We start from the raw sequence: 25,902 nt of genomic DNA, 5'->3' as shown, positions 1-25,902 counted from the left end.
CTATTTCATAAAAAAAATCTCAATTTTTTTTCAAGGAAAAAAAAAACTCTTTTTTTTATATCTTCACCTACGTCCTGAGGTACCCCTAATTTTGATTTTGAATTTTTTTTTTTTGAAAATGTTGAATTTTTTTGAAAAATAATTTGGACTGAACAATGCATTTTTTGGACAATCAAGCTCTGTAAAAAGTATTTGTTGTCTTTTGATGTCCTCTTCAACGTGGCATACTCGTTTTGTCGATATCTTTCAATATAAGAAGGGTGAATTCGCCCCAAAGGTGACCCATTTTTCCAAAAAATTGTTGATTTATAGGAATTTTGTGTTTGACGAAAAACTTGACTATACTCTCAATAAGGTCGGGCCGATAAAGGACTTTAAATATAAACGAAATGCAATGAAGATAAAGGATAGCTTAGAGGAAGAGACCCACTGCAGAATAATCAAAACCCTCTAAGCGGTAATTCTTTTATTTGAGTGACTGCAGTGAGGCCCGAAAACCATGATGCCTCGGAGACCCCACGAGTCCTTGGCGCTTGCGTGGAAGGAAGCAGTGGGGGTGAAAAATGCCCAAGATGTGATAGTACTCATGATTGCGATAATACAACTAACTGTGATATTTTTAACTCTTACTGTGATACTTTCAATATTGTATATAGGATCGATAATCGTCCACCGGGAATGATATTTGCAGATGGTTTCAAACCAAAAGAAGAGTTTTCAAACAGTGCAAGTGTTTGTAGCCATCTGTTTAAAAAAACAAAGTGTTTTATTTCAACCACCTCAATGTATCCGGGTTGCACTGTCCCCGAAGAAGAAATTAATTATAATAAAATGGAAAAAAAAAAATATATTTTGTCTAGATCATTTTTTTCGCAGAAAATTAAGTTTCCCAAAGGCAAAGGGTAAACGTGTGTCAAAAATGGGAAATTGGCTGACAAAAATGGGGAATTGACCCCCCAAAAATGGGGAAGATTATATAAACGCTATCTGATATTAACCGGCGAGCAGATGGAATTAATATAATGTAATTAAAGTATCAAATTGCATCGAATAATATTACTTTTTCTTACTTTCAAGAAATTTTTACACATTTTTTTCGTTTTTTTTTTTATCGGCGCATTTTTAACAGCCAAATTTTCCTATTTTTGACAACCAAAAGCTAGATTTTTGACAGCCAATTCCCCATTTGTCACAACCAAACGCACCATTTTTGACAGCCATTTCCCTACTTTTTTTTGGGGGGGGGGGGGTCAATTCCCCATTTTTGTCAGCCAATTTCCCATTATTATACACCAAAACCATTTTACCTTTCCCAAAGTTTCACGACTGTCGGATTAAAAATAAAAATAGCTGCGCCCAGACGCTGAAAAAATTATTATAGAAAAAACCATCATATCTTAAGAGAAAATACATAAAATATAAAAAAGGTGAATGAAATATTTTAGAAATGATAAATTTCATTCCAAATACCTCTGTATCACTTTACACCCAACAAAGTGTATCACTTTGCCTCCAAGCATGTTTTTAACTATCAATCAATTTTTTTCAACAACGCGTGAATTTTTATTAGTTGTATCAGTGTGCCCTTATTTTCCTTTTTATGTAAATAACGGCCGAACGCCAAAAATTATCGTACTGCTTTTGAAATCATTGGACAAGCTATCAACAAATTAAATACATAAACTTCCATTCAATAATAAATAATAAATTTCAAAAATAAGTTTGAATTAAAAATTACATATTCATTTGCATGCATTCAGGAGTGTGTTTTCAAAATTTTCTTACAATAAAATATATTTTGCATTAGAAGCGGGCGGTTTTCACATCTTACTAATTCATTCATACTAATTTATTTTAAAAAATTGTTGTTTGAAATAATATTTTTGAAAATGATGCAAATATATGCAAATTTGATCGATTTTACGGTACTATCGGAGGAAAATAAATTTGTCAGCTATTGACTTGAGAAAATAAAAAATCCTGTTAGCTGCAAAATGCGTCATATTATCCAAATAAAATTAATGATTTGTTGTTTAATAATTAATGCAGCGGCATTTGAAAATTAAAATAAATTTCTTTTAGCACAAAATAATTTTCACAATAATTCAGCCCATTGTATCATTTTTTGGAATTTTGTTACACTAAACGAATAAAATGTATTCGAAACAATAGACAAAATATAACACTTCAGATGTGTACAGCGACAACACATTGTAACTGTCAATGAAACGTCATACTGTAATCGCATGAAACGTCAAATCGAATTTGTAAACAAAAAAAAATACTCATTGAAAATCACCTGAATCGTGCCCAAACAGAACGTTTTTCCAGCGAAATGTTTTCATTGTGTCGATTGTGTGCGAAACATACGAATGCGTCCGATTTAACGACTGAAGTGTGTGATATAACATCAAAATTGAAAGTTTGTTGTGGATGGAAACCAATAGAAAATGATGCAGAAATGATGCCAAATAAAGCATGCAATTTGTGCGTGGAAAATCTTCAACAAAGTTGGAATTTTGCCGAAAGTATATGGGCTGCACAACAGCAACTCATTAAATTGGCCAGTGAAGTGCATCCACAAACTGATATCGATCCCATGTCGTATGTTGAAGGAATTATCGATGATTCAATAAAACATGAGCCGGATAACAGATCTGAAACAGATGAAGATCATCAACAATTTGACACCGAATTATTCGTTGAACCTATTATTAAATCAGATTTCGACAGTACACATGCCAAAAAAACAATTCGAAGGAGTAAAAAGTCAGCGAAAAAGGTGGAAGAGAAAGCGAGCTCAACATGTGACTCATTTATGGCCGCAGTTTATGACGAAGATCAACTGGCCGACGGCACAATACGTGCAAGTGCTGTTGCCAGGCTTGAAAAACTATTTCCTGAAATGAAAACGATAATATGGAACGAATGCAAATACATCTGCAAAAAATGCGATCAAATCATTAAAAGTCCACAAAACTTTTTTGCACATAATCGATCGTTTCACCTGGAAGAAACTCCAACGATGGATTTCTTCTGTTTTTATTGTAATTCCAAACATAGGCGTAAGTAGACTTCGAAGCATTATTGGTGCTCAAATTCTGAAAGCAATATGCTGATAGGAGCCAATTTGTTTAACTCCATTTTTAAGGTGAACATTTTTTAAGTCGTCACATGGCTGTGGAACACTTTCCCCATTTGAAATACAGGTACCATTTGGTATATCTATTCGAATTTGAATATGCAACCCAAAAACTTGTAAAATCATTCAAACATATTTCTATCTCATAATCAAAATCCCTTTCAGATGCTATTATTGTCCGGACTATTTTTGGGATCCTCGTGAACAAATGAAACATCAAAATATGCATACAGACGTTGAATACAAGTGCGAAGTGTGCGAATTAGTTTGCTGTAATCGTGATATTTTATATGCGCACGTTTCACAGATTCATCTAAAGAAGAAATATACCGATCCGGATGCAAAATACACATGTGAACTTTGTAATAAAGATTTTGTCACAAAATGGGGCATCAAAACTCACATGCTACAACATACCAGTGAGTTTTGTCTCCATTTGATTCTTCTCTCTTTCTCTAAGGAAATGTTGTTTATTTAATATTCTGTTTACAGAGAAATTTGACTATGTATGCGATCAATGTGGTTGGAAGTTCAAAACCAAGGTACTTTTTGTTCTAACTTTGTACAATTTGTAAAGTCAAAAAGGTGATAGGATTTGAATTATTACGATTAAAATAAAAACAATTGAACTATGATGTATTATCATATTTTCCACAAAACCAAGGGAAATCTGAAAGGTCACATGGAAACGACACATACGGATGAAAAACCATTTGCTTGTAAACAGTGCGAAAGAAGGTGAGAGCCGGATCTGTTTTTCACTAAATTTCAATGTTCTAATATGATTTCGTTTCGTGTTTGTTTAGATTCAAGACAAAACACCAATTAAAAAGCCACGATGAAATGCATTCAGGATTAAAGAAAGTGGAGTGTACGGTGTGTCATAAAAGGTTTCGTCAAGAATATATTGTCCCTATTATATATTGCCCTATTAATGTATTAATCCTAAACCTTATTAATATATAAAGGGTCCGCAAGCAGTATGATTTGACGGTTCATATGCGAAGCCATAATAATACGTATCCCTATAGTTGTAAATATTGTGAGAAAAAGTTTCGTCATACGAGCAGCCTAAGGGTAAATTTCTAACATTTCAATCAAATTCAACAATTACGAATTTGAAAAGTTTCTCATTGATTTGGTCCAATCTACAGACTCATGAACGCGCACACAAAAATGATAAACCATATGCATGTGGTCAATGTGCTTATCGATCGACAAATTGGCCCAATCTGAATAAACATTCAATGCGGATTCACTGTGAGTAGGATTGCAATTCGAAAAATGACAAAGTACAAAGTACAAAATTAATGTGATTTACACCAATTTTACAGCAATTGATTTGAGAATAAAAAAAGGAAACCTCTTGGCCACAGAAACCAGTATACCTGAACAAGCGAATTAGATTTTGTTTCATACCATATAAATAATCATTGAATTTAAAGATGAAAACTTTGGTCATAAGTTTCGAAAATCATGATATAAATGTTCGACAAATAACAAATGAAACATGGAGATAACTCAATAAAAAGTACAATAATAAAAATCTTTTGATGTTATTTATTTCACATTTTATAAAAATCAGTGGCGACAACACAGCTGTCAACGAAACGTCAGTTTCACATTTTAAACGTCAAATGCTGTAAACAAATATGCCAGTATTTTTTTCGGTTCGCTAAATACGACACTGAAATATTGAAATATTGCGAAAGAGAGAAAATGTTGTCTTTGTGTCGTTTGTGTGCCAATCGCATAGATGATCTTGAAGCAACTGCAGATATATCAGAATTATGTCCAAAATTAATGTTCTGTTGTGGTTGGAGGTTATCAGAAAATGAATGGCAAATGCCTCAAAAAGCGTGTCGGTTATGTGTTGATGAGCTTCAAAGAAGTTGGAATTTTTCTGAACGGATTCGACTGGCCGCAGAAAAACTCCATATACTTTCACGCCAATCAATCGGCAATGAACCCGTTGTTCAGATCAAAGAGGTAGTAAAAGAAGAAATAGAGTGTTCACCCGAATTTGAAAATCTTCAAGCATCTGCTTTCAATCCACCGTCTATTCGATCGAATTGTGAAAGTTTACAAAAGAACTTCAAAAAACGTGAAAAAGTATTCAAAAAAACTGCTGAAAAAACAAACACAAATCCAGACTCCTTCCTAGCCCTATTGACTGTTAACGACCGTTTGGCTGATGGTAAAATAAGCGAAACCGGTGTTGCCAAACTTGAGACAGAATTTCCTGATATGACCATGACATGGAACGATTGCCAGTACATCTGTAAAAAATGTGACAAAACCTTCAAAAGTCCACAAAATTTCTTCGCACACAATCGATCAGTTCATGTCGAAGAACTTCTTTCAAATGAAATTTGCTGTTTTTATTGCAACGCAAAGCATAAACGTGAATATCTTCTTGATCGACACATCGCCGACGACCATTTTCCTCATTTAAAATTCAAGTAATTTCTTTTCACTACTTCAGACACCGCAGACGATGTATTTTTATGAAATTCACCTTTCGTTTTAGATGTTTTTACTGTACCGCATACTTTTGGGATGTACAAAAATTGATTAAACATCGTAGTACCCACAAAGACGTTCAATACAAATGTGAAATTTGCCAGCACATTTTATATAGCCGGGATTTGTTGTACACACATGTGTCACAGACACATTTGAAGAAAAATTGGGGTGAATTCATTTGTGATATTTGCTCGAAGACATTTGCTACCAAAGACAGAATCAAGAGTCACATGATTAATCATTCCGGTATGTTACGTTTAATATGGACGATTTAAAGCAATTATTAGATGATTAGATCTTAAACCAGGAGATTCAATTACATTTGATAAGAATCATACAATGATTTTTGGATAGAATAGATCCGCAAGATCCGGATCCAAGTGTGCGTACGTAGCCGCATGATACATACATTCGTTATTCCGTAATGCTATGGCATGCGAATCAAAGTAGGCGAAATAAGAATAACGAATTTGTATGCGTATTATATATGTATGCATCATGCGGCAGCGTACGCACGCTTGGATCCGGATCTTGCGGAGATCTTACGCATCTATCCTATCCAAAAATCATTGTATGATAAGAATAATATGTTATTCCATTTTCAGGAAAATGTGACTATGTTTGTGATAAATGCGGGTCCACTTTTCGCCAAAAGTGTAATTTAAAACATCATGTGGAGTCAATGCACAATGTTGAGAAATCAGTGGCTTGCAACCAATGTGATAAGAAATTCACGACGAAACGACATCTAAAAATCCATCTGAAATATCATGGAGATGATAAGCCACTGAAGTGCACAATATGTGACAGTAGATTTCGTACAAAACAAGCACTGAAATACCACATCATAGTGCATACAAATAATTTTCCATTCGAGTGTACTTTTTGTGATAAAAAGTTCAAGCATAGGATCGTTAAAAAGGTATACTACTCTTGATCAGACAATATATTTAGCTGCCATCATCTGGATATTTTAGCTCATCTGGATGCCGTCAGCAGATGATGCGTAGTGAAAACAATAGAATTGATTGTTATAGTAATACCAGTATATAACAAGCTTATATACCTATAACAATCACTTCTATTGTTTTCACTTTGTATCATCTGCTGACGGCATCCAGATGAGCTGAAATATCCAGATGACGGCAGCTAAATATATTGTCTGCTCTTGATAGATTATAGATTCTAAATACAAATGTTTAAATAACAAATGCACATAAATTATTGTAGGTTCATGAACGTACGCATACAAATGAAAAGGTAAAAACCAACCCAATTACACCAATATAACGACAATTTACAATTATTTCATTTTTTCATTCAAAGCCATATGCATGCAGTCAGTGCGACTACAAGAGTGCGAACATCGGAAATTTAAATAAACATTCTCTACGAATTCATTGTAAGTAATTTGAGTTGAGAAAAATTATTGAATAAATATCACCTGTACGAAGAGTATACTTTTTTATTTCAGCAATTGATCTACGGACGAAAAAGGATGGAAAACCAAATTCAAATTAATGGGGTTAATTCCTTTCATAAAAAGAAAATGTGAAAATTTCAAATCAATCTTGAATTAAGAATAGAGAACACTATTTTACATAATTGTTTGAATTTATTTAACGCTTAAAAATAATCGCCATAGCGATCTTAAGAATTGTTTTGCTCTTTTTCTTTTTTATAATGGTAAAGCAAATGATCGCTTAGCTCTTCATAATAGTAAAAACGGTCGGCACACTTGGTACACTGATGTATTTTTCCATCCGTTGTGTGTGTTCGAAGATGTTTATGCAAGTCGCCACTATACTTGTAGGCTACATGGCAATGTTTGCATTTGAACGCTAAAAAACGAGAACAAAGAAATAATCTTAATGAGATTGCGAAAAAAAAGATCGGAAGAAAAAGTAATATGCAAAGAAAAGAATATTTGTTATAATTACGTCTTTCTGAAGTGTGAACTAGTTTGTGGCTGTTTAAATGTTTTCTATCGAAAAATTTGCGAGAACAAATGCTACACTCATATCGTCGATCGGCTTCGGTTCGTTTATGTCTCTTCATATGTTTTTCATAGCCATGTTTTGTTCGCAGTTCAACTTGACACAATTCACAAATGTATACCAAGTGTTTGTGTTTCTCAAGATGTATGTTAAATCTTGACAAGCGTGTAAATTGTCGTGGACATTGGGTACATTTAAACTGTGGCTCACTGTGAGTATACCGGTGCAATGACAAATTCGATGACGAAGAAAAACTCTTACCGCACTCATCGCATAGGTATTCTGAAATTGAGAACAAACCGATAAGCGAATCCATTAAATCATATTTTTAAATTGAATATTACCTTTCTTGGGTTCATTATTAACTTTTTTTTGAACCTCTCTTCGCCGGTGACTTCTTTCGTGATTTGAAAGAAGCGTTGAAGTGACAAACGTCTCTGAACACATGTGGCACATAAACGATTTTGACGTTTCGGTGTGCTGTGTCATGTGCTGGTGCTTAAGAATCATCATGGGAAAAAATTCCAGGCACACATCACATCGATACATTTTTTTCTTTTCATCCGAACTGTCCAAGTGTTTCAATAGATCAATCGTTGATGTAAAGTTTTTGTGACAATATTCACATTGAATAGTGGTTTCATTTCCACATATGTGCGTCGAAAGTTCATCGGTGTCAAGCTTTTTTGAGCAAATTTCACATGCTTTACTTCTGTCATGTACGGTGTTCATGTGTTTTTGCAGTAATGCTATTTTGTCAAACATTTTGTTGCACACAAAACATTGAAATTTTCCGCTTTCGAAATCAACGTCACAACTATATTGCCGATTGTGGCTCAAAAGATCGCCCGGTACATCGAAACACATATCACATTTGGCACACTTGAAAACTGCAAAAACATAGACGATTAGAATGAAAAATTAATTGCAAAAACAAATGGTATGGATATACATTTTATAGTGGATCTTTCTGACGATAAAATAGTCTCCTCGACCGTCGTCTGAGCTTTTTCTCCTTGCTTTGGCTGTGCTATTGTTGGTTCCGGTCTGATAATATTATGTGATTTTTTGTGGCACTGCAACAGTTCAATCATTGGATATCCAATTGGGCATATCTATTTTTTGATAGAGTAATTTCCGAAGAATTTGAATTCGAAGTTTTAAAGAAATTATCAACTAACCAAGATATGAACAAGATTTACCTGACATCTATAGTACGTACCAGTACCTTCTTTAATAAGATCAACGTGATCGGGCATTTTTAGGTGATCGACAAGTTTTTGAATTGATTTGAATGTCTCCGGGCAATATTTGCACTTGATTGTTTCTTGTTTAGTGCATATATGTTGATCTATCTCTTCTTTTTTCATGTAACCAGCACATATTTTACACTTATCCAAAGATTTCATATAAACGCTATGTGTAAATCGTTTCAATTCAGCTGTAAGTTCGGAGATTTTTCGTTTCATTGACCTTATTGTAGAGTTGGCCTCTTGCAATTTTACATCCAATTGAACACAATTGACACACATTTTGGTCGGAGTTCCCGTCCTAATAACCAATGAAATGTAAAAGGATTTTGTTTGAAAATTGAAATCAATTTGCACCAAAAATTATTTTGAACTTACGACTTCTTTTCGACTGGGTTTTTACTTGTTGTAGCCATCTCATTCAATACTGAAGCACTTTTTAGCTTTTCAATATCCACTAATTTCACTTGTTGACGACTGGGCGCAGTTAAACTTTTGCAGAAATAAAAGCATCATTAGAAAAAAACGCTTGCAAATAAAATGGTTGAAACTTACTTTGTGGCCAAATATTTCTCTGGTTCACCTTCAAAGTTTTCTTGTTTAATCGTTACATTCAAAACGTTTGCTTTTCTTTTTATCGGCAATGACATTACATTTTCAATTTTAATCGGCGATGATTTGGTCACATTTGGAATTTTTATCGGCAATGATTGGTTGACCTTTTGAATTTTTCTTCTGAAATAAATCAATGTTGGCCGCATTAAATATGGAAAAATCCAAAATAGGTTCAAAATAGTTACTTACGGAAAAATGCTTGGCACTGATTCATGTACCAAGATTGTTTTTTCACCACGGCGGACCTCCTTTTTTGCAAAATGATTTATGCACACAAAATACACCCCGACACTATCATCAAACTTTTGATGCTCCTCGATAGCTTCGATCCATCGATTGCGTGCGTTTGATTCGGCTGGGAGTCTGAAAATAACAGCAGAAAGATGAAATGAAAATGTCTTTGAGTATGAGTTATTATATATACTCAAAGCTAATAATATTACTTACCGAAAAAACAATTTCGACTTTGAAGTACAGTTTTTTATTTTACACGACGACATGGTGTGCTATTCTCATCAAATGTTTATATTTCAGTCGGTTGCAATTCTGTCTGATTCTGTCAAATGAAAAATAGTTGACGTTTCTGTAGTTCCGATTTGAGGCGTGTATGTCGCTGAATATTTGTGGCGCCAAAATAACATGATTCGAAAGATGGTTTTGAAATTTGTTACCATGACAAAAAATTATGAAATAATGCCTCTGTATAGAATATATATTTTTTTTATTTTTTTCAGCTCATACGATCTTAAAAAATTGAACATAATTCTTTTGGTTAGTTGAGGCTTCCTTTCCATTTTAATGTATTAGCTCATGTTTGACAAGGTGTGATTTATATTTTCACATTCTACACATTGATACATTTTATTACCAATATAAGAGAACGCTCACTGAGAAGTTGCGTTGAAATATTACCAAGTCTCCATACATATAAAAATATTCATAAACAAATCAAGAGATAATGAAGTTTAAAAGAAAAGAGAAAATTAGATTGAATTTATATTCTTTTATTTTATTTTTTAAAACGTTTTTAAAAATTGATCGTTATTCTAACATTAAAGTATACAAAATTGAACCGGGTTATGTTTTTTGCCATAGAAAATGTTTCTACAACAAAGAAGCCATAAGAAAACCATAGATTTATTGTCTAAAACGATGAAAAATAAAATTTACATATAGTTGGCGCTGCATTCTATGCAAACTTGTTTTCCGTTGCAACGGACTAAGTGGAAAGTATACGCTTATGCAATAAGAATGTAGCGCCAACTATACGTGAATTTTATTTTTTTATCATTTTAGACAGAATTCTTATCGCTTCTTTGCCGATCAAATTTGGTTTATCGTGCTTTCAAATTATTTACTATTTGATTCCTATTTTATGCTGTATCTTATGCCTTTTAGCATCTTATTTTCCGTGATCGTTTTCTTGTGATACTGTCTTAGTTTGATCTGATTTTTAATTACTTTCCCAAACAATTTATTTCATATTAGAATAAAAAACTGAACCAGACCCAGAACACTATTCAATTTCATTTCTTTCACTTTTTTCTTGTTTATAGTGCTCAAATTCATGTTTAACTGCTTCTACTTTATATTTGAATCGTTTGTCGCATTTCTCACATTGATACCGCAGTTCGCCAAGATGTATTTTCAAATGTTTATGCAAGTCTCCACCATATTTAAAAGATTGTTCACAATATTGACAAGCGTGTACTGCAAAGAATTATAAATAGTCTAAATTAATAAGGTCAAAAACGCAAATAAAGTGATGGTGCTATTTACATTTGGCAGTACCATGCACAGCCTGATGACTCTTCAATACTTCTGATGAAAAAAATTTCTTCGGGCACAGTGAGCAGGCATATTTTCGGTTGGCCTCAGTTCTCGTGTGTCGTGTCATATGCCCCAATAAACTTTTCATGGATGGAAGTTGGGCGCTACAGATCTCGCAAACGAAACTATCTTGAATATGGACTTTACGGTGTCGTTTCAACTGATCTTTTCTGTAGCATTTATGTGGACAGTCGGGACACTGAAAAAGTGCCTCGGCCACATGCATACTTGACTCTTTATGTAATTTCAAATTTCGAGCGGATCGAAACCCTCGTCCACATTCATCACAGAGATGGGCTGAAAAAAAAACAAAACAAAACGATAAGCAAATCATTTAAGTTGTGACCCAAAGTTGATTCTTACATCTTACGGCATTGTGTGATTTTTCGTGAATATTTCGTAGCGATTTTGTTGTAAACGCCTTGGAACATATTGTACAAGTGAACAATTTTGGCTGTGTGTGTGATAGTCTCATATGGTATTGTTTTAGTTTGATCATTGGAAGTAATTTAAAGCATTCATCACATCGATACAACTTCTTTTTTTGGTGTGATTTGAGATGTTCTAACAATTTAATTGTTGTAGTAAAAGTTTGTTGACAATATTCACAACAAATGCTTCCTTCATTGTCGCACAAATGATAGTTCAATTCTTTCAAAGTAAATGCCACTTTACAGACGTCACATAGATGGTCTCGCGAATGTAGCTTCATATGCATCCGAAGCGCCTCTTTAGAATCCATATCAATTTTACATAGATAGCATTGAAAATATTTCATACGTGCAATGCGCCTTTTTTGTCGTGGTTTTTCTAATTCCATACCGCTTTCATTGCATTTTGAGGCTATAAAAATCCAATGAAAAATCAATCAAATAATGATCATAAACGATAGAGATATGAAGATTACATTTAAAATATGTTCAACGAACCTTCTTCAATTTTGGAATCTGCATCACACACATGAGAACCTATTAACTCTACCATTCCAAATGTCATGTTGCATTTTTCGCATTTGAATTCTAATGGGTTCAAAATAAAAAGAAATTAAAAAAAATTGTTATGTCTCGCTATATGGATTATGGATCAGAAATGAATTTACGTTTACGTATGGAGTGTTCATCTCGTATATGGGTTTTCAATTGAACCGGCTCCTCAAACGCCATGTCACATATACCGCACTTGAAATCTGAAACATTCAAAATGAAATCAAAATAAATGTTATGCATGATAAAAAATCGTGAATTTTTTTTACATTTATTGATGTGTTGCACTACTTTTGATGATTTCACTTCATCATTTTTCAATATGGTCATTTCATTTGATGTTGACGGTTCGATTGGTTCAATTATTTCGTCATCAACTTCTTCTTTGACTGACACAAAATAAGTGCCCAATTCGTCATCCGCTTCTTCTTTAGCATAGATTTTCTCAGGTACATAAGAAGATTCGGGTAAATCAAAAACACTTTCCGAAGTCGATTCGTCAATTGACATCGTTTCCACAGACTCATCTTTGAAAGTCACCTGCTCTACTTGTTGATGATACTGAGTAATGGTTTCATGGGATTTTTGATGACATTTCATCATCACTTCCATTGGAAAGATAACTGCACAGTAGTTGCATTTGTATAATGTCCGTGTATCAACGTTTTTCAATATTTCCGGATGATAGCAGGCAATGTGTTTCAGAAAATTGGCAGTTATTTTGAATGATTTCCTTGGTACACAAAATGTACATTGAATTGTATCTTGATCAAGGCATAAATGTTTATAGAATTCAGATGGTGTTAGCACCACCTTGCAAAGGCTACACTTTTTAGTGGCAATACTCTCCGGTTCCATTGGATTGTCCTCTCTAATACTATTATTAGCTGGCCCTGGTTCAAGTCTTTTGGTTTGATTCCGAAGTTGTTGGTTTTTCGTTTCCAAATCGTGTATTTTCGCTTTTAACGATTCAATTTTTATTTTGGCCGCTTGTAGTTGTACGTTTTTCTGAGCGCAATTTACACAAAAACTCGACTGTTTGGAGACTCTGAAAAATATCCACAAATATCAATGATGAGTTGAAAAAAAGTGTGAAAATTTACTCACTTGTTACTAGCCAAATTGGGTCCATTAGTTTGGTTTGTGGTCGCATTAATATCGACTATATTTAATTTATCCTTCGGTGGATTTTGTACTCTATCGTGATATTTGATAAAATTTAGCTTTTTCTTGCCATAAATACTAAAAATCATTCATTTTACTCACATGCCATCAACCGATTCGGTATCATTCGTTTTGTTTTTAATTGTTTCAATATTGACAAGTTTCAATTGGGCCGCTGGTGTATCGTTTGAGCTATTATCATGGCTATTATGAAAATAAGATTGAGTTTGAAATGATTTTTTGTGGAATTTTTTATGAACAATTTTAACACATACATATGATACACGGGAATAGCTCCATCTTTCAAGTAGTTTTTTCGTGGTCCGTAGGAATGGATATCTTCGGGTCTGAAATGACGTTCACAAATCCTGCCACAATAAAAGTTGCCAGTTTGCTTGCCAGTAACAGCCAATTCCCATTGGGCACGAACTTCCGGTGAGTTGCGAATTGGCAGACTGCGAAGTTTTTTAATCATAGTATTTTATCAGTTTTTGATGCACAGAGAAAAATATTATTTAATATTTTTTTGTAATTTATAACTCACTTGAAGAAATAAATATGTTGGTCAGTTGTTCCACGAAAATTCGGGCAAGATTTCACACAACAATATCTCATACGTGTTTTGAGAGTTGTTTCAGAAGATTCCATTGTGCAGGCTCGTTTTTGATATTTTTATTTTATTTTTTATTCTTTGTCAGCTGTTTCAATTTGTATTTAGTGTATTTGTCATTATTTACCGTAATTTGTATTTAAGTTTTCACAAAAACTGTATTCATAGACGCACGAAACAATAATGCTCACATAATATGTTATTTAGAAGTTTGACAGATTATTTGACATTTATGTCAAACAATTGGTGTTCTGTCAACGAGCCATGCATACATTTTTGTTTATAAACAAATAGACAAGAGAAATAGCAGCTCCAAACAAATTACTTTATGCTAAGAAAAAATAATTAAAACAAAATGATTTAGTGCTTTTTTGAATTTATTTTTAATTATTTTCCCTAAAATTTAATTCATATTATCGCATATTAGAATAAAAAACTGAACCAGACCCAGAACACTATTCAATTTCATTTCTTTCATTTTTTTCTTGTTTATAGTGCTCAAATTCATGTTGAACTGCTTCTACTTTATATTTGAATCGTTTGTCGCATTTCTCACATTGATACCGCAGTTCGCCAAGATGTATTTTCAAATGTTTATACAAGTCTCCAGCATATTTAAAAGATTGTTCACAATATTGACAAGCGTGTACTGCAAAGAATTATAAATAGTTCAAATTAATAAAGTCAAAAACGCAAATAAAGTGGTGGTGCTATTTACATTTGGCATTGCCATGCACAGCCTGATGTTCCTTTAATACTTTAGCTGAAAAAAATTTCATCGGACACAGTGAGCAGGCATATTTTCGGTTGGCCTCAGTTCTCGTGTGTCGTGTCATATGCCGCATTAAATTTTTCATGGATGGAAGTTGGGCGGTACAGATCTCGCAAACGAAACTATCATTGCTATGGATTACACTGTGTCGTTTCAACTGATCTTTTCTGTAGCATTTATGTGGACAGTCAGGACACTGAAAAAGTGCCTCTGCAGCATGCATACTTGACTCTTTATGTAATTTCAAATTTCGAGCGGATCGAAACCCTCGTCCACATTCATCACAGAGATGGGCTAAAAAAAAAAACAAAACAAAACGATAAGCCAATCATTCCAAATTGTGATCCAAAGTTGATTCTTACATCTTACGGCATTGTGTGATTTTTCATGAGTTGTTCGAGATCTTTTTGTTGCAAATGCCTTGCGACATATTGTACAAGTGAACAATTTTGGCTTTGAGTGTGATACTGTTATGTGATACTGTTTAAGTTTGATCATTGGAAACGATTTCGGGCATTCATCACATCGATAAAACTTTTTCTTGTCATGTGTTCCAAGATGTTCTAACAATTTGATTGTTGTTGTAAAAGTCTGTTGACAATATTCACAACAAACGCTTCCTTCGTTGTCACACAAATGATTGTTCAATTCGTCCAAAGTAAAGGGCACTTTACAGACGTCGCATAGATGGTCTCGCGAATGTAGCTTCATATGCATCCGAAGCGCCTCTTTGGAATCAATTTCTAATTTACACAAAACACATTGAAAAGATTTGATTTTTTTGGGACATTTCTTGTGAGCATCGCCTCTATGTGCCAGAAGTTCCTCTCGCGAACTAAATTTTTGTTTACACAAATAACATCGAACACGTTTAGTTTCCTTGGGTCTGTTGTGAATATAACGGACATGTTCTTTTAGGTTCAGTGGTTCCTCGAATGTCTTATTGCATTCACTGCATTGAAAAACTATAAAATGTGCCGGTTTCGAAATAGAAAAATCAATAAAATTCATTATTAAACATAATTTATGTTTGATTGCTTATCAACTGGTACTATGGCTGAAAAAATAAACTTACGTTTCATCTTCAGATGTGCACTATGCATATGGAAACTTAATTGCAGTGGCTTTTGGAATGTCATTCCGCATTCGCCGCATTTGAAATCTAGAAAATTCGAAGAAAAAAGTAATCAAAAAATGGTTTATACAAAACGATATTTGTGACTTACACTTATTGATGTGTGGATTCGACTCTTGTTTTGGCTCCACCTTGACTACTTCTTGCAATGTTGACTGTTCGATTGGTTCACTTATTTCAACGTCAGCTTCCACTTTTATATGCACCGTCTCAAGAGATTGCGGCAAATCAATTTTTTTTGCCGAAACACTTTGCTCCAATTCGTCTATTCCATCTAATGTTGACGATTCAATTATTTCATTATTTGTTTGACCATTTGTCAACATAGATTCCATGTTTTTGATTCGATCTCTGAATTGTTGATTTTCTCTCACTAAATCGAATATTTTTGCTTTTAACGATTCTATTTTCACATCTTTTTGAGTGCAATGTTCACATAGACTCGATTGCTTGGAAAACCTGAGAGAAATTCGCAAATATTATCAATGGCCTCTTTCTGCAGCCTGCAGTGTATTCAAAAGATATACAGCAGTAATAGTACCGTATGAATACAATCAATCTGTGTTTACTCACCTATTTTTAATCAATTCGGTGTCATTTGTATTGTTTTTAATTGCATCAATATCAACTAGCTTCAGTTCACCAAATAGAGGATTTGCCTCTTGCCTGTGGTGAGAATTTATTTAGATTGAATATTTTTTTTGAAAATAAGAAAAAAAAAAACAATATACACTTACGTGACATTTTTTGTGGTGTATTGCGGCAAATGCAAGACAGGAAATGCCTCAGGTCGTAAGCGAGATGGTACACCTTTTCTGTAGTACATATCATCACGCTTGAAATGGCGATCACAAATCTTTCCGATATACATATTGCCAGTTTGCTTGCCAGTTATAGCCAATTCCCATTTGTTTCGTGTTTCCACTGAAAGATTAAGGCTTGACAGTCTAAAATAATGTTAATCACAATATATGATTAGATAAGAATGCTGTCTATCTTTAAAATACGAATTGGTCGTGACTTACGTGAAAAAATAGGTACCTAGATCTTTTGATCCACGGAAATTTGTGCAATCTCGTACAACACAATATTGTATCTTCGATCTTTGATTTGTTCCCGAAGACTCCATCTCTCTCTTTCTTTTTCCGACATCACTTGGAACTACATCCATTGTTTTTTTTCTTCAAATGTTCCTTTTTGTCGTATTTTCTTCACATCATTTTTATGTTATTTTTGTACAAGAAAAAAATAGTTTGACGAAAATGTTGCTGAACTTGTGTACAAACTACTATTTCCACATTCTATTGCATATACTCATAAATATGACAGTTCGTTTGACATTTACATCAAACAATGCAACTGTCAAAATGCGAAAAAGGAGAAAAGAAAAACGGCAAGCTTAAACATAAATGAAAGTGTCCATAAACAAATCAAAGTGAAAACCAAAAGAGTAAATTTGAAAAAAAAAAAAAATGTTTTCATATTGTCGCTTGTGCGCCGAAAAACGCAATCAATGCGAATTAAAAAGGACAATATTCGATCGGAGCATTAAAGAGAAATTGATGGCATGTTGTATGTGGAAACCATCGAATGAAGAGTATCAAATTCCTCAAACTGTTTGCAATGATTGTGTTAATCAATTGGAAAATTGTTGGCGATTTGCCATGCGAATTACCGAATCAGAGCAAAAATTGCTTCAAATTGTCCATTTTTCATCGAACCAATTAGAATTTAAAATCGAAAACGAAAACGAGCCCGACCATGAATTCATCGAAATTAAACCAGACATGGAAGCAGAAGAGGTGGAAGAACCCGACGAAGTATCGACCAGTGCCAGTGATACGGAATCAGATCATTCGAGAGATTCAAGACGTTCGGTACGAAAAGCACCAAAAGTCAAAAAGAAAAAGAAAGTTTCAAAGCAATGCAACTTTTTGAAAATTGTGTCGAAAAATGAATGCAATGCAGATGGCACAATCACCGACGAAGGACTCACCAAAATAGAACTATATCTGGCTGAAATCGAAACTAAAACATGGAACGATTGCCGATTCAAATGTAACGATTGTGATTACAGCGCACGGGGATTTAATAAATTTCACACACATGACCAGACGACACACTCACAATTTCTGATGAAAAGATCGTTTCCATGCCTCTACTGCAATCAAGTATGCAAAAGACTTCAATCACTGGTGGTGCACATTAGCTATCGACATATGCCACATCTTACTTATTGGTAAGGTCATACAATTGAGATATTTCGGAACGATTGAAATTTATGTGATGATTTTTTTTTTTTATTTTCTAGTTGCACTTTTTGTTCAAAATATTTCTGGGACTTGACCCAATTAAAGTACCATCGTGAAGAACATGAACAACAATCGAAATCAAGTGCACCGGAGCCGAAATGTGAAAAGTGCAACAAAAATTTCCGTAACATTGGCAGCTTAAGAAAACACATTCGAACGGTTTGTTCGCCACGAGACATAACAGAAATGTACGAATGTGACATTTGCAAGCGAAAGTATCGCTTGAAAGGAGCTCTTAAGGATCATATGAATAAGCATTCAAGTGAGATTTTGGTGATGGTCGTGGTTTTAACAGTTCGATGCTTATTGTGTGTTTTTAATGTTTTTCAGGACAAAACGACTATGTTTGCGATAAATGTGGGAAAAGTTTCTATATGAGATGTAGCTTACGCAAACATATGATTAAACATGCCGATGTGCGTCCTTTCCCCTGTAACATTTGTGGCAAAGGGTGAGTTAATTTGGAATAATAAAAAAAAGAATCGAAACAAAAAACGTCCTTTTTTCTCTTACAGACTACAAACTCTGCCTAGACTAAAGTCGCACATGAAGCTTCACGAGGAAGAAAAACCGTTTATTTGTGATGTTTGTGGTAAACGATATCATGATCAAAACGCCGTTAAACTGCACATGGTTGGCCATCTAGAAGTTTTACCGTTTCCATGCACATACTGTGACAAAAGATTCAGACATAAAGGTTTACTTAATGTAAGTGACGTCACAAAAATGTCCATCAACTAATTTAATTATTTTTCATCAAAGATATTTCATGAATTCATATTAATTAATCCATTATAACATTTAAAAAAAAAAAAATATTTTTATAGGTACATGTTCGGACACATACAGGCTACCGACCATATCAATGCGAACACTGCAGTTATGCTGCCACAAGTTCGGCAAATTTGAGAAATCACACCATGAGAAAACATGGTAAAACACATTCAATTTATTCATTTGAAGTTATATGAGTGAACGAAAGTTTCTTTTGCAGGTATCGATATGAGAGGAAGAGCACGGCAGACATTCTAATGAGATAAATAATGAGAGACTGTGTATACAGGCCATATACTGTATTCGTTGAGTGATTTTTTTTCCTGACAAATTTTTGTCGTGTCAGTTATTTATATTTTAGTTTGTTCCTTAAAAAAACAGATCTGTATCACCAAATTTTCCTTATTTTAAAGATTGGGATGATTTATAGTAAATTATGCTATTAGTATTTCTATAAGATAAATTCAATAAAACCAATGCAAGTATTGAATAAAACCAACCGAAGTAAATATTTCTATTATCCATCTGTGGCTAGTTAATGGAGTATATATATGCCGATGCAAATTCCAACAACATAGACAAAGAATAGAGCAAGGAATTTAAAATTTCATTTTTGAATGCAATAGGAAGCAAGGAATCTTATTTGACTGATTTTGCATCCAGAATCGAATGCAATTTATAGTCAATTGATTTGATGAAATTGGTTTTAATTTTACCGGTGCTGAATGCAAAATTGCGAGAAACATTTATTTGTATGTAATTTTTATTGTAAACCTGAATCAGAAGAAGTGATGAAATTCAACTAGATTTGTAAATAATGGCCGTGAATGTAAGTTGAAGTCAGTGGCCGTGATTGTTTTGAATTAAACAATAATTTATTCATTGCTCAATCGTACATTTAAATAACAGAAATTTCGATTTGTAATTTTAACAACATTTATTTTCTCTATTAACAATAAACAAAAAGAAGATTGACATTCATATACTGGACATTTTAAGTGGACTTTAATCACAAGAACCATCCAGCCAGCCATCTCGCCATCTTTCATTCACTTTGGAACAATCAAATTCGGGTTTTCCTAGTTTTACATTGACTTTGTTATGTAACCGGCATAACCATTGCGAAAAGTCATTATTCGATGTGGCAACAATTGGTTCGACCTTTAGTCTGAAATGCAAACAATTAACATTATGAAACTGTTTGATAAATTAATTATCATATTGATAATGATTCACTCACTCTTGGGCCAAATCTTTAGCACAAACATCGCACGGATATGTTTGTGATAAAATTCCAAAAAAGTTTGTCACATTCTCCTTTTGCTGCTGCGTTGGCTTATCGGGGTAAACAGCTGCCATCGTATGCAACAAATTCCATGTTGACTGGCCCAAATCGTCTTTATCCAACGGGCACCCGTGTTTAAATCGGCCTGTTTCACTCAATGGTTTATCCGGATTCGTTTGACTATTATCTTCCTTAAAAATGCAATTAAATCAAATATACAAAATGTATACATTTTAATTGAATAAACGGAAGAAAAAAATAGGCTCACTTTAGTTTTTGCTTTGTACACATTTTGTTGGTGTTTCGCCCATGTTTTGAAATCCGTGCACGTTCGGCACGGTTTCTTTTCACCCGACATTTCACCGAATTGCATCTCTTCTCTGAATTAAAATTCAGCGTATTTTGCTACCACAATTTTACTGATTACTGTTAATTTATTAGGTTTCGTTTATTTCAAAATGTAGGAATTTAACAAGATACTGCGATCGATTTTCGTCAATTTACAAGTGATTACAAGATCTGTCATTGAAATGTGCTGAATAGAAGAAAACTATTTGCTGAACATTAAACTCACACACGTACATGCATATGCATACATACACAGTTGACGAATGTGATAGGCCATTTTTTTTTACTGTCAAAATCTAACCTCATTTGCAAACGAACGCGTCATAAACGTAAAGCCGCATTTTGGTCTAGCAGTGCGAGTTGTTTGTAATTGCTTTTTTAACATTTAAATTTTGAGAGGTAAGCGACAATTTTATCACAAAAATTACATTTTTATTCGTTTGAATCGATTTAATTTGAAAATTTAATTGCTAAACATCAATTTTTCAACAGTTGTATATCAACATAAAAATAAACAATGGACATTCGCCCAAGCCACACCATTTACATCAACAATTTAAATGAGAAAGTGAAAAAAGATGATCTTAAGAAATCGATGTACGCTATTTTCTCGCAATTTGGTCAAATTCTTGATATTGTGGCATTAAAAACGCTGAAAATGCGCGGACAAGCCTTTGTCATATTTAAGGAGATTTCAAGCGCCACAAATGCATTGCGCACAATGCAAGGGTTCCCATTTTATGATAAGCCAATGCGAATCGCATACTCAAAAACGGACAGCGATGTCATTGCCAAAATCAAGGGAACATTCAAAGAAAGACCAAAGAAAGTCAAACAACCCAAACCTGTTCCGTCGACCGATGAAAAACGGTATGTTTACATTTGGTTTTAGAAATATATACCTGTTAACGATTAATGATCGATTTATTTACTTTTTCACATTTCTATATTTGCAGTGAGAAAAAGAAGAAGACTCCCGGTGCAGCCGATGGCGCTACTAATCCAACGGCTGAGCAGCCACCAAATCAAATTTTGTTCTTAACAAATTTGCCGGAGGAGACCAACGAAATGATGTTGTCGATGTTGTTCAATCAATTTCCTGGTTTCAAAGAAGTTCGATTGGTACCCAATCGGCACGATATTGCATTCGTTGAGTTTGCAACTGAATTGCAGAGTAGCGCTGCCAAAGAGGCTCTGCAGGGTTTCAAAATTACACCGACCCACGCCATGAAGATTACTTTTGCAAAGAAGTAGACTTATTATTAACAATCGATTTGTCAATAGCTTCAATTATTATTTCACTCATTTCAGTGAATGTCATTTTTTCCACACACACACAAAAAAAATTACTGAATGTACTATTAATAAAACCATGCAAAAGCATTGCACCTCGCTTAAACATGGTGTAGTTTGTAATGCCTTTTGATTTTAAGATCACACAACACAGCGTTTCATTTTCTTTCATTAATCAACAATGAACTGTGATATTTACAAAGCGAGATATTTGTTTTCTTTTTCCTCTTTATTTTCAACATTTCAACATTTTCAGGAGAAGAACAAAAACACCGTGAGCATCTGTTTTTCTTGTTATCATCTTTATTTGTCAGTTTATACAATTGTTATGTGCAATATTTTTAAAAAATCTTCCACTTTCCAATGGTTTTGATCGTAACATCTTTTTTTCACAGGAACATATTTTCATAACTGATTTAAAATTCAAAAAAAAAAAATTAAAACAATGGAATCGCAAGCATCTATGAATTTAAGAGCAAAATAATATGAAAACAATTATCGATTTGTTTTCTCTTCAAATAAAATTGTTTTTGTGTGAAAAATAAAATAAAAACGGGTGAAAATTGCATCCGCAATTTGGCTGTTGAAAGAAAAATGAAAAATCCCTAAGCCACATAGATGAACGTATTGATATCATCGTCATCTCGTCGCATATACTTGTGTTCAATCAACCATTCCAATTGTTCTTTAATCATCTTCTTTGACGGCAAAAACATATTCTTCAGAATATCAATCAATTCAACCTGGAGTGAGGCATTGTTTAATTTTTTACGCATTTTCATGATTCGAATGATGGCTTCCTGTGTTCGTAGAATGCGTAGCTGAACAATTGATTGGTTGTCCTCTTGTTGCGATCGTTCCGTGCTAAGTTGTAAACGACCAATTAAGTTAATTTTGCCGCGACGTTGAATTTTCCCATTTTTCACAATGACAAATTCTTCGTTAATACGAAATTGAGTATTTTCGGTAAAGTCTTTCGGTTGCTGTGCAGGTGGTTCCATCAATATGACTTGTTTTTTAAGTTTTGGAAATGCGGCCAATGACCAAAGTGTACGACGTAATTCGGGATCGGGCAATTCGGTAGCTAAGCGTAGATTTTCATATGAGATTTTCTCGTCAGGCCGTTGATTCCATGCAAATAATACAGCCATTTGAAATGTTGTCACATCCAAATCGAAACGTCCCATCTCATTCGTGAATGTTATCGTGCCGTTGCTCATGTGGTGATACCATTGTAATTTACGGCCAGCATGTTGTCGCTTATAGAATTCTTCTACTTCTGGAATATAATCTTCGAGCTCAAGCGGTAAACTAACCGAAACACGTTCAGTACATTGGGCCCAGGCGCCAGCGTTTAGGATTTTTATATTGATCGCATCATGACGGGCGGTCGATGCATGGAAACGAACATTGAGATCAACGCTAACCTTAATATCTTGAAACATTCGTGCTAATTTATTTACATAATCAGCCGGCATACCCACTTCACGCAACCACTCGACCATATTCTCTTCTTTTTCACTATCGGCACTTGAGTCCAGAATTAAACTGTGAAACGAATGTTTAGTTGTGATTAATTTTCATCCAAAAGAAGAAAAAAAAAGTACATTTTAAACAAGACTTACCGTCGAGTTAAATGGGCCTTGTGATAAAGCATGAACACATCTTTGTTGTTTACATATTTTAATACCAATAAGACATCTTTAAGTCTGCTTTCGATTTGTTCATTGGTCAAACGTTTGCTGAGCGCTGTCTTTCGCAATAACATATCGCAATAGTTGGCAAGCAATTCGGGACATTTACTTTCGGGTGTTGTGGATTTATTGGTACGTGCCACCGCTGACGATGGTAATTCCAGCTTAAATACAGTCGTATCGTTAACCACCGTCTTAAATGCCTTATCACGAGCCGTTAAAAATCGTGGATCATTATTAAATGCATCCTTTACTAAGTCACTATAACGACGGAACAGTTCAAGCAATCGCTCAACATATTTTTCCGAATCATTTGTGATGATATCAGCTGCTGATACCATATCTTGTAATCCATCACTTACGATGTGACTTTCTGTTGAAAAAATAAAATCAAACGAAATGGTTTTTGGAATGGAAAAAAAAATGGAATTTTTTTTTTTTTGAATAAATACCTAGATCATGAAGCATCGGTTCAACGCCATCAGTAACACGATCTAAAAGTCGAAACATGAGCTGCAATCGATCGGTATCACCGGATTTGATGAGTGGCGTGCATTCGGCCAACAGTGTTGCCAGTGGATCTTTCACCAAAACCGATACACAAGCCGCCTTCAAACCATCAAAACTGCTCGGTTCCAAATAACGTTGGGCACGGGCTTCTTCCTCACGCAATTTGGTGTCGGCATACCTCATAAATGCTTGTACACCATGCGCTTGCAATTGTTCGTGAGCTTTTAAACGATAAAAATCGGCCGTTGTTTTAATGTATGCAGCTTCAAAATTTTCGCGATAAATCATCAGTCTGTCGTCTTGATTTGAGCATAAATTAACATAACTATCACGTACACCAATCACAAGTTGTGAATCGAATGCATCACCGATACGTTCAGCCTGAACAAGTTTCATTGCCGATTCTTGTAAACGGTAGGTGATGTCTTTGAAAATGCCTTCATTCCATAAATTCAGCATAAGTTCACGCACCAATGTTTCACCATGCGATGAATTCTTTTGTGCTGAATTACTGCCACTCGTGCTATTCGCATTATTTGCTGACGATGATGATGCGGCCGCCGCACCAGATGCAATTGTTGAATTCGAGCTATTACTTGAACCTTGATTATTGTTTGAAATTTGTTGTTTGCTTAACTCCAATTGACGAAATGGTGACGGCAGATAATTGCTTTGCGTGAAAAATTTTCGCCATTCAATAATGTATGCATTTATGAGAGCTTGTTCTTCACGCTGTGCCATTATATTGACTTGAGCTTGTTTTATGTATGCTAGAATGTCTTCATTTAGGCTATCGTAGATTTTTGAACCGCCTTTATCAACCCAAAGGCATATTAAATGCACACCGTAAAATAAATCCTGCCATTCTGCTTTCGAGACGGATTCCTGTTTCAATAATTTTAATACTGTCGGTCGCAAAGCAGGCCAGTGATCCTCAAAAGATACTGTGTCTTTTCCCTTTAGCATTTTACTTGCCTTATTTTTTTTGTCTATCTAACACCCCTAAAAAACGGTGTTTTCTCTGTAAAATCAAAACAATTTTTTCTATTTGATTAATAGCATTGACCTTTGTTGCAATTTTTAATTTACGCATTTACATTTGTGATAATTATCACACACAACATTTGTTCACAATTTTATGAATTTCGATTTTATAAAATGCATATATTTTATATGAAATGAGAGAGAACAAAATTTATTACCTTTTATTTAGTTCAATGGGCTACCACAATTGCAATTGTTATATATTTACAATGGAGAAAAACTATGATAAATCGGCTGTTTGTTGTCTTCTTAATTTTATTTTACTTTTTTTTTTTTTCTACATAAATTGTGAATTCGAGTGAATGTGTATTTAATTAATTTGTTTTGCAAACGAAAAAGAAAACAACAAAAACGAAAGCTTGTTTCAACATTTGACAGCCATTAGTAATTTCGTTATACATATACAAATATTTTTTTATCGTGGTCGTGTGTGTTAGTACCAGCAATAAAGAAGCCGCTTGCAAAATGTCAAAACTTTAAACTGTCACTCAAGACACATCACACACATGCACACACGTACACTGTCACACACGAAGCGCGCGCCAGCTATTGTGTGTGTACGATGTGCAATAAACAGGCATCGTTACACTGATATGAATATACACACATACATGCACA

The 25,902-nt window shown here is 34.1% G+C and overlaps 8 protein-coding genes across 12 annotated transcripts; 3 read left to right on the top strand and 5 right to left on the bottom strand.

The window, feature by feature from the left end:
* The first annotated feature begins 2,279 nt into the window (after positions 1 to 2,279).
* LOC116339679 (zinc finger protein 425-like) lies at positions 2,280 to 7,277 on the top strand. The gene is made up of 15 exons (XM_031765701.1): positions 2,280 to 3,065; positions 3,152 to 3,209; positions 3,308 to 3,561; positions 3,635 to 3,684; positions 3,807 to 3,880; positions 3,949 to 4,032; positions 4,111 to 4,219; positions 4,297 to 4,402; positions 4,477 to 4,524; positions 4,728 to 5,604; positions 5,673 to 5,914; positions 6,274 to 6,590; positions 6,899 to 6,928; positions 6,995 to 7,070; positions 7,143 to 7,277. The coding sequence occupies exons 1-15, from the start codon at positions 2,336 to 2,338 to the stop codon at positions 7,187 to 7,189; spliced, it is 3,102 nt and encodes a 1,033-aa protein (XP_031621561.1). The 5' UTR covers positions 2,280 to 2,335; the 3' UTR covers positions 7,190 to 7,277.
* On the bottom strand, positions 7,264 to 10,080 carry LOC116339382 (zinc finger protein 184-like). Of its 2 annotated transcripts, none has more exons than XM_031765227.1 (9): positions 9,978 to 10,080; positions 9,720 to 9,893; positions 9,471 to 9,650; positions 9,294 to 9,407; positions 8,868 to 9,216; positions 8,618 to 8,780; positions 8,010 to 8,555; positions 7,609 to 7,947; positions 7,264 to 7,509 (listed from the first exon to the last, which is right to left on the bottom strand). In XM_031765227.1, exons 1-9 carry the CDS (start codon positions 10,028 to 10,030, stop codon positions 7,319 to 7,321), a joined length of 2,109 nt encoding a protein of 702 aa, XP_031621087.1. In that variant the 5' UTR covers positions 10,031 to 10,080; the 3' UTR covers positions 7,264 to 7,318. The 2 variants fall into 2 exon arrangements, with proteins under 2 accessions (XP_031621087.1, XP_031621088.1); XM_031765228.1 differs by having other exon boundaries at positions 9,471 to 9,647.
* Positions 10,081 to 10,517: 437 nt separating this feature from the next.
* Positions 10,518 to 14,300, bottom strand: LOC116339381 (zinc finger protein 26-like). Of its 2 annotated transcripts, none has more exons than XM_031765225.1 (10): positions 14,052 to 14,300; positions 13,783 to 13,962; positions 13,610 to 13,711; positions 13,451 to 13,540; positions 12,613 to 13,391; positions 12,460 to 12,546; positions 12,290 to 12,379; positions 11,724 to 12,203; positions 11,310 to 11,657; positions 10,518 to 11,240 (listed from the first exon to the last, which is right to left on the bottom strand). In XM_031765225.1, the coding sequence occupies exons 1-10, from the start codon at positions 14,153 to 14,155 to the stop codon at positions 11,047 to 11,049; spliced, it is 2,454 nt and encodes an 817-aa protein (XP_031621085.1). In that variant the 5' UTR covers positions 14,156 to 14,300; the 3' UTR covers positions 10,518 to 11,046. The 2 variants fall into 2 exon arrangements, with proteins under 2 accessions (XP_031621085.1, XP_031621086.1); XM_031765226.1 differs by having other exon boundaries at positions 13,610 to 13,699.
* Positions 10,518 to 17,317, bottom strand: LOC116339383 (PR domain zinc finger protein 5-like). Its single transcript, XM_031765229.1, has 9 exons — positions 17,050 to 17,317; positions 16,762 to 16,971; positions 16,598 to 16,690; positions 16,116 to 16,483; positions 15,965 to 16,051; positions 15,252 to 15,854; positions 14,836 to 15,183; positions 14,534 to 14,766; positions 10,518 to 11,017 (listed from the first exon to the last, which is right to left on the bottom strand). Exons 1-8 carry the CDS (start codon positions 17,193 to 17,195, stop codon positions 14,573 to 14,575), a joined length of 2,049 nt encoding a protein of 682 aa, XP_031621089.1. The 5' UTR covers positions 17,196 to 17,317; the 3' UTR covers positions 10,518 to 11,017; positions 14,534 to 14,572.
* Positions 17,318 to 17,409: 92 nt separating this feature from the next.
* Positions 17,410 to 19,609, top strand: LOC116339384 (zinc finger protein draculin-like). Its single transcript, XM_031765230.1, has 6 exons — positions 17,410 to 18,263; positions 18,336 to 18,598; positions 18,667 to 18,787; positions 18,852 to 19,044; positions 19,164 to 19,269; positions 19,331 to 19,609. Exons 1-6 carry the CDS (start codon positions 17,497 to 17,499, stop codon positions 19,366 to 19,368), a joined length of 1,488 nt encoding a protein of 495 aa, XP_031621090.1. The 5' UTR covers positions 17,410 to 17,496; the 3' UTR covers positions 19,369 to 19,609.
* Positions 19,610 to 20,022: 413 nt separating this feature from the next.
* Positions 20,023 to 20,920, bottom strand: LOC116339386 (FAD-linked sulfhydryl oxidase ALR). Its single transcript, XM_031765231.1, has 3 exons — positions 20,664 to 20,920; positions 20,351 to 20,586; positions 20,023 to 20,278 (listed from the first exon to the last, which is right to left on the bottom strand). The coding sequence occupies exons 1-3, from the start codon at positions 20,766 to 20,768 to the stop codon at positions 20,116 to 20,118; spliced, it is 504 nt and encodes a 167-aa protein (XP_031621091.1). The 5' UTR covers positions 20,769 to 20,920; the 3' UTR covers positions 20,023 to 20,115.
* A 122-nt stretch (positions 20,921 to 21,042) lies between these two features.
* LOC116339662 (U1 small nuclear ribonucleoprotein A) lies at positions 21,043 to 22,182 on the top strand. The gene is made up of 3 exons (XM_031765680.1): positions 21,043 to 21,142; positions 21,236 to 21,613; positions 21,700 to 22,182. Exons 2-3 carry the CDS (start codon positions 21,261 to 21,263, stop codon positions 21,995 to 21,997), a joined length of 651 nt encoding a protein of 216 aa, XP_031621540.1. The 5' UTR covers positions 21,043 to 21,142; positions 21,236 to 21,260; the 3' UTR covers positions 21,998 to 22,182.
* A 189-nt stretch (positions 22,183 to 22,371) lies between these two features.
* On the bottom strand, positions 22,372 to 25,633 carry LOC116339661 (cullin-5). 3 transcript variants are annotated; one of them, XM_031765678.1, is made up of 4 exons: positions 25,443 to 25,633; positions 24,183 to 25,284; positions 23,662 to 24,103; positions 22,373 to 23,584 (listed from the first exon to the last, which is right to left on the bottom strand). In XM_031765678.1, the coding sequence occupies exons 2-4, from the start codon at positions 25,204 to 25,206 to the stop codon at positions 22,642 to 22,644; spliced, it is 2,409 nt and encodes an 802-aa protein (XP_031621538.1). In that variant the 5' UTR covers positions 25,207 to 25,284; positions 25,443 to 25,633; the 3' UTR covers positions 22,373 to 22,641. The 3 variants fall into 3 exon arrangements, with proteins under 3 accessions (XP_031621539.1, XP_031621538.1, XP_031621537.1); XM_031765677.1 differs by having other exon boundaries at positions 22,374 to 23,584; positions 24,183 to 25,261; XM_031765679.1 differs by lacking the exon at positions 25,443 to 25,633 and having other exon boundaries at positions 22,372 to 23,584; positions 24,183 to 25,228.
* Between the last annotated feature and the right edge of the window lie 269 nt (positions 25,634 to 25,902).

The sequence above is a fragment of the Contarinia nasturtii genome, unplaced genomic scaffold, assembly GCF_009176525.2.
Source record: "Contarinia nasturtii isolate CC-2019 unplaced genomic scaffold, AAFC_CNas_1.1 Cnas_scaffold_533, whole genome shotgun sequence".
In the NCBI taxonomy this organism is placed as follows: Eukaryota; Metazoa; Arthropoda; class Insecta; order Diptera; family Cecidomyiidae; genus Contarinia; species Contarinia nasturtii.
The sequence above is the reverse complement of the archived record's forward strand: the minus strand, read 5'-3'. Positions and strand labels throughout refer to the sequence as shown.